The 7,344-nt window shown below is 43.3% G+C and overlaps 1 protein-coding gene across 1 annotated transcript in view; it reads right to left on the reverse strand.

The window, feature by feature from the left end:
* The window catches only part of efnb1 (ephrin-B1), a 63,512-nt gene extending 56,439 nt beyond the window's left edge, over positions 1 to 7,073 (reverse strand). Inside the window, exon 1 of the mRNA XM_012822979.3 lies at positions 5,850 to 7,073. Within this exon, the coding sequence (XP_012678433.1) occupies positions 5,850 to 5,968 (119 nt within the window). The 5' untranslated portion in view covers positions 5,969 to 7,073. The remainder of the gene's footprint in view (positions 1 to 5,849) is intronic.
* Between the last annotated feature and the right edge of the window lie 271 nt (positions 7,074 to 7,344).

A 7,344-nucleotide genomic window follows, 5' to 3' on the forward strand; every position in this document is an offset into this window, starting at 1 on the left:
TGTGTGAGCATGTGTGTGTGTGCGTGCGTGTGTGTGTGTGTGTGTGCGTGTGTGTGTGTGTGTGTCCTTTGAAACAGTGACTGAGCTAATCTCTCCACTGTCAGCTTCAATTACACACACTCTGATCATCACCGACGCAGACACACACATCCAAACACAAAAAAACACATAGAACCACACACACACACACACACACACACACACACACACACACACACGCACTCAACCCAACAGTCAAATACAGTCATGTGAACAAACCGCGTTGGCTGCCCAGATAGGAATGTCCCTCATACTTGCATGCACCCCATGACATCATGAAAAATGATACAAGATACACACGGTTACTCTGAATCTCGTCGCTATGAATCACTGTGATCTCTCTTTGCCAATACAGATAACAAAACTGAAACTATGCCAGCTAATAAACACACACACACACACACACACACACACACACACACACAGGCACAAGCTCATTAACTAGAACTCAGACACTCAGATCAATGGCAACCGTCCTCCCAGGCCAGTGGGCCAGTTGCCTGCGTCACGTCTGTCACTAATGTAGTCTAGTCATTACTATGGATACAGTGAAGTCACAAAATACCAGTGAAGTCTTTCTCTCCATCTGTCCCATCTTTCTCCCTCACACACACACACACACTCTCTCTTTTTCGCATTTACACACATACGCACACACACACATCCCCCCCTGAAACAGTCACGCCGGGGGCGCCAGCACCAGGTATCCCGTATAAATCGGCACTACTCATTAACCGCTGCCGTGACTTGGCTAAGCTCAAAGTGCCATCATGTGTTTGCTCACCAGCGTGGGCCAGGGAAACGCACTGCGATAACCTACAGATGATATCACCGTCACCCATTTACTCTTTGCTCTCCATATCAGCTGGTTAAGATAGCAGTATTAACTGAACATGACATCACCTCTCACCAAGGAAACTGGAACTACTTTCATGGGGCAGTCCTGGTGTCACTGTCCTCAATCGAGAATCATAACTGCTGTTTTATATGTGTGCACAGTTCTTTTGTGTTCAGTGGGACAGTACTTCAAAAGTGCTGATATGGGGAAATGTGTTTGTCCAATGGCCTATTTCTCTTCACTGAGGCTCTTCTCAGGTTATCCTTTATTAGTTTTTTATCCTTTATTGGCTTTTTGAAAGAAGGTTTGGCGTCAGGGTGAGACGAGAGTCAGAGTGAGGGAAGTTAAGATGTCCGCTCGCTTTCACTCTCGTTAAACTCAGAGGGGAAACTAGAAGGAATATTAGCCATGCTAGCTCTCAACGCCCACTCAAGATCCATTCAGGCAAAGAGAACGCCTGGACAGAGACGGAGAAAGAGACTCGCTCTCCTCTTTCCACTTCCATGCATTCTGTGCTGCGCAGCGCAGTGCAATCTGTCCTTTTTTTTTCTCTGTTTTTCGAAACATCATGCCATGTTCAAGATGCAGTCTGTTCCAGTACATGTTACACTACACTACATTACACACTACAATATTGCCTTCCATACGAAGGTCTCCGAGGAAGAAAAACAACAACATATTCTTATGAGTCGAGGGCCAAGATGGTGTCGAGGGAGCTGCACTAATGCACTCCACACGCCAGTGTTAATTGTGGAGAGATTATCCATACTTCAGCACAAACTCACCTTAAGCATGAACCTTACATAGCTCAGAGCTGACTCCACTACAGTTAAGAACAAGCCCTCGTGAAAGCAAAAGTTCAACTCCCTTTCTTATAAATGCCTGGAAAGGCTGATAAAGCACACAAGGATACAAATGTGAAAATACAAGTCATATAACTATGCAAATACACCAGGAACATATTAACCTAAGTGTTTTCAGAGTTCGGCTGAAGAGCACAAATAACAAGCAGACATTTAGTAAAGGCATGGGGAGAAGCAATTGTTAACGTATGACTGCAATTGCTATACTTTTTAACGTCAAGGCAAATCTCTCTTGTCGTCTGAAGTATCTCGAAATCTGATTAAACATTCCAGTTTCTGTGTGTGTGTGTGTGTGTGTGTGTGTGTGTGTGTGTGTGTGTGTGTGTGTGTGTGTGTGTGTGTGTGTGTGTGTGTGTGTGTGTATGTGGGTGTCAGTAAGTGAATGGCTGTGTGTTTTTTTAACACAACGGTAAATGAGCCTCAGGTTCTCGACACAGTGCCTACTCCAGTGTGGACCTTAAGCACATTGCGGGGATAATGAGAGACAGATTTTCAATTAGCTCTTCATTGGAACTCCCCCTGAGAAATTAAAGCTTAACAGGTTAGCTCAATATCACTCCGTCAGATTACAGTCCCGCTTCCTTCATGAAGCTTCACGGCCTCCTCCTTTCTTTTCGGACTCAGGGAGACAGACATGAGAAAGAAACCCAGTGCCGTTTTCTCCTGAAACTCTCACGCAACCCTATCCAAGTATTCGTCAGCGTAAACCTCAGGCCGATTTTACAAAATATTTCAGCTCATGTAGAAAAACTGGATTTACGGTAAATATTTCACTGGCTCATTAACTTTTCAAATGGCCCCCTCCTGATGCTGTGTAATGATTGGGTTTTTGTAATGCCAATACAGATTAATTATTACTAGCATTTCTATTCCCTTTATCGTGACGCCAAAAATAATTTGTTCAGTAATTATTCAATATTTAGCAATCATGACTTACAACATATTTTCAACATACTTCCAGGTCTATTATTTTTTCTGAACTTTACTTTTTCGCCTTCCCCTTTGAACGTTTTGTCTCTCTTAAGTTAATTTCCATGCAACAATTTTCAGATAGCAGTATTAACTCTGTGTAAAGTTGCTAACCCTTCATATGTTACATTAGTGCACTGCATTTAACTTTGGCAACAGCACGCCCACGGAGCAATTTATATAATTATGCCATTTCAGCTGGCCTCCACTCCCCTATAATAGAACAGTAGGTTGCAGGAGATGTTTATACATTTTACATATCTCGCACAATGAGAGTACCATTGTACCATCTCTAAGCATGAACAAAGGCTTACATGACTAGGAAACTATAGCTACACATCTAAGCAAAAATGGTGACTGTAATTAGTGTAAAATATATATTATATTTTTGTAATTAAAAAAATAAAGCAGAGCGAAAGCCACCATGGACAACCAAATAAATGGTTTGGTCAAACCTATATCCAAAATCCATATTGAAAGAACTTCAAGTGAATGCATGAACTTTGGTAAGTGTGTGTGAGAGAAAAAGCGCGAGAGACCTAGAGGGAGACGGATGAACGGACGGACGGACTGACCGACAGACAGAAAGAGAGGGAGAGAGAGAGCAGGGTTGGCCGGCCACTGTGTGAGACTTACAGTGGAAAGCGGGCTAAGCCTCTTTGCTGAGTGACTTAGTGGTGCAGAGCCCCATATGTCTGCCGTGGAGTTGGACTGAGCTTTAAGCCTCTTCGAGCCCTGCACCTCGCTCACAAAATCATTACTGCCTACTGGAATGCCTGCTATGCTTACATACTGAGCATAGAGAAAGAGAGGAGAGGGAGAGAGGGACTGAGAGACTGACAGAGAGAGAGAGAGAGAGAGAGAGAGAGAGAGAGAGAGAGAGAGAGAGATCTCCCCTGTCCCAGTTTATTACAAATACACACGCACAGAGATCCACCTGACACCTGAAATAATGAGCAAAGTACACAGTTTGCTTTTGCATCTACACACCAGCATTTGCCAATGCTATATGCACCAGTACTGGCTGTGTGTCTACAGTGGGTAGACAGAACAACTTCCATTGCACATACAATACTCTCCCGAATCATAAAATGGCTGCTGCTATGCTGCAAGTAGGCAACAGCTGAGTTTCATACAAAGTTAATAAGTACTTCTCTGTCTGAGAATGCAAGAAGTTAAGGTGTTTCAGAAAAAAGTAATCACTCACAAAATATAAAAAGACAAAATTGTTGGGATATAACACAGTCCAGAAATATTCATGTCCTCAAGGAATTAGTATTGCTGTTAGGTTAAGCAGTTTAGAATTGCCTCTGTGTCTGAAAATGTTCAATCCAAATGAATCTGAATGTATAACACTTGCACTCACACATTTTCACACGTTTCACACAAGCACTTCTTCTAAATCAAGGATGAGCAGTGTGGAAGGACCTCTTTAGAAGCCTGATAAACTGGCAGTCACTGAGTCACTAAGTCACACACACACACACACACACACACACACACTGACACACATGCAAAGCACTCTGTGGTGGGATAAGCAAACAAACATTAACTTACTCGACAAAACAACCACCAACTGGTGTAAACCAACATAGGGTCTATTTTCCCACCTGCTTTGCTTGGCAGGCCCACCAGTGTATCCCTTAACTAAGGACCTAAAATGTTTACCCACGTGAACAAAGCCTGACAAATGTATTTATACGTCCAATGACAAAAATGTTTTCATTTTAAAATTCTCCAAGCATAGAAATAGATTTTTAAACCAACGTAGCCCAATCTAAAAGTTCACCATCGGAAAGTGTTAATCTTTACAATGCTGTTGTGTTCAAAAACTATAGGCGTTTTAATATTTATTTTATATAAACAATGTTGTGTATCATTTTTTTGGTAACTTGGTTATTCGCGGGCCTACATTAAAAAAAGACTAGGCCTAATCTCTGTACATATCGCCTTCAATCTTCACTTACAGTCGGCGCGTACAGGCCTAGGCTAACTTCACGATACAATTTGGATGATTTGCTGTGAAAGAGCATAAATAATCTCCTGCCTATAACATGAAATTTAAAGTCTTCAGCCATCATTAAAATTGCGGTGGTGTTGATAACCAGAAAGTAATGGAAATAAACGTAACCTAATGGAAATAAATAGGCCTCTTAATCATTTCTGGGTTGTGTCGCCGAAAAGAGCCTATGGACTTCATACTTTCTAACTATCTTAAGTAGAGCGAATAAGTGATCAAAACCGCATTAATATGTTAATGAATCGATCCACGAAGCTACACAACAATAAGATAATACATGAACACAAGTACAAGGAACCGCCTACACACAGAGATAACCTACAAAAGCGCACGCACATCGACTGCTCACAGGAGTTAAACGAATGTTCGTCTGGTAACTCATCTATGTAGATCAATATTCAAAAGACGAAAAGTCGCAGTTATTTGAAATACCGGCTAATCAGTAACGTTATTTTAAATTCCAAAAGAAAATATTCTGCCTTAGAGTGTAAGTAGTAAGAGGTGAATCTAAAACAACCAAACAGCTGATATTATCAGAACAGTATCTAAACAACTATCCTATCAATATCTATGTCATTATATCACATTGCGCCTAACAATCTGTACCGTCTAGTCTGCAGCCTTTCGGGCCTCTCGAAGGTTCTACTACAGTAGCAGGCTGTGATATATAGCTACCGCTGGCCCCCCAGTCCCTGATATGCACAAATTCATGTACATGGCAATATCGGTTCTGTAATCGTCGGGTCGACCGAGCATCCCTGTGCGCAACTTAGTTAATTCCACAAATTACACAGAAATGTATTTGTCTGCGCACAAGTCTAGTGTTGTCTGAATCACGGCGTAAAGTAGCTAAGATGTGAATGTGATGAATGTGACGTTTCCTCCAGGGAAAACGTGTTTGTGTAGTCGCCGTGCTCTCGTTACCCACTTTGCCTACAGAAGCGGGAGCAGAGCACCGCGGGTTTCATGTCAACCGGCGTGTACTGGAGTTTCAGACCCTGAACCTCGTGCGACCGTGCAGCCCTGTCTCAGGATAGCGTTTTTTTGGTGTTGCGACGTGTTATGTTTATAAAAGCACATGGCAAGGCTAAATCCGCTTGCCATGGTGTAACACACTTACTTGGTATTTTGTGAGCTCCATACCACTGCCTCCAGTGTTTTGGCTATAGGTAAAGCACATCTGCAAAGGATGGTCAGAATCCAGAGGTAATTCTTCCAACAGCTTCCAGACCCAGCCATGTTCAGAAGATTTAGTGAAGCACAGGAATTAAGGTCGCGATAAGAGCATTCAGATCGATGGCAAATCGGTATTGTCGCCCGTCTCTATCCAAAATCAACAGACGCGCATTTGGGTTATACGCGTTGACAGCTCGTCGCACAGTAGCGTGTGATAAGCATCGCTCGATGTAAACTCTGAAATCCTATTTTCTCTCGTTTGTGTCCCTCTTTGAAAAGCGTCGGTAGTCCAGATAGACCGCTTTTGTGAGGGATTCGGCGGTTTGCTCCGTGTGGTCAGGCGTCGCTACCTCTCAGGTGTCAGGTGGCCAGTTATGGATGATGTTTTTATTTTATTCATCGATTAACAAAGTTCTCAACACTGACCTATGAAAGGTCACACTGTCCGAAGACCAGAGTTCAGTTGAGACACTGGCAACAGTCGTTAGAACCTGATGTTCTGCGCAGGAAGAGCAACGACCGAGTGCAAGTTGTGATGAGCATTTGAGAAACTAAGAAGAAAGTGTCTGCTGTCTTTTCCCGGTTAGAGCAACGATACTTGTCCAGGTGGCACATATAAAACTGTGCTCGGCGTTTACTAGTTCTTGATCACAACCAAGCAACATTTATCCATCATGTCTCGAAACACCATAAATCAGCTCCACATCGGGTCTCGAAACGCCATAAAAGTTGATGTTCACGTCTGTCCAAAGTACCCCATCCAATGGCTTCAAATAAATATACACAGACAAAATTCCCTGAACCGAATAGGCTATCGTTGGCTAGCTGGGTAATTCCTGTGCGGAGGTTTTCACGCAGTCGAAATATCTCAGAACACTCTCCGCATCGAGCGCTGCAGAAACCAACTCATGTTCGAAGTCCGTGTTCCGCACGTTAATCCAAAGGGTTTAGCCGATTTCAGCAACATCACGGGATTGATGAAGCAGACACTCTAGCTGTGGAGTGGAGAGCGAGGAAGAGGACTTCTTAAAAAGTTAGATCATGTGCCACTGTCCCCGCCGATCGTTTATCGATGCGTTAACGGCAGTCTCAGCTCACACGGGCTAGTCATTCGATGACTGACATACGGTGATCCTATTCGCACACAGTGCCGTCGTGCGCAGCGCTCAGGCAAGCGAGGGACAGCCCCAGTGCCTGCACTAACCAATCACGACACAATTTCGGGTCTTCATCATAAGTTGACCAGTCGCCCCCAGAGCGGGTTCAAACTGCCAGTGAGTGAGGGGCTTGCAAGTAGACCAGTGTGTATGGTAGGATTGCGAGGTGATAATATTGAAATCAGCATTAACGTTGGTCCTGTTTTGACAGCGAATTAAATTCCTCCTTCATATTTTTCATATCAAATCAGTCACAGCTTGTAACAGACTGGCTGGTCTACC

The sequence above is a fragment of the Clupea harengus genome, chromosome 8 (genome assembly GCF_900700415.2).
Source record: "Clupea harengus chromosome 8, Ch_v2.0.2, whole genome shotgun sequence".
In the NCBI taxonomy this organism is placed as follows: Eukaryota; Metazoa; Chordata; class Actinopteri; order Clupeiformes; family Clupeidae; genus Clupea; species Clupea harengus.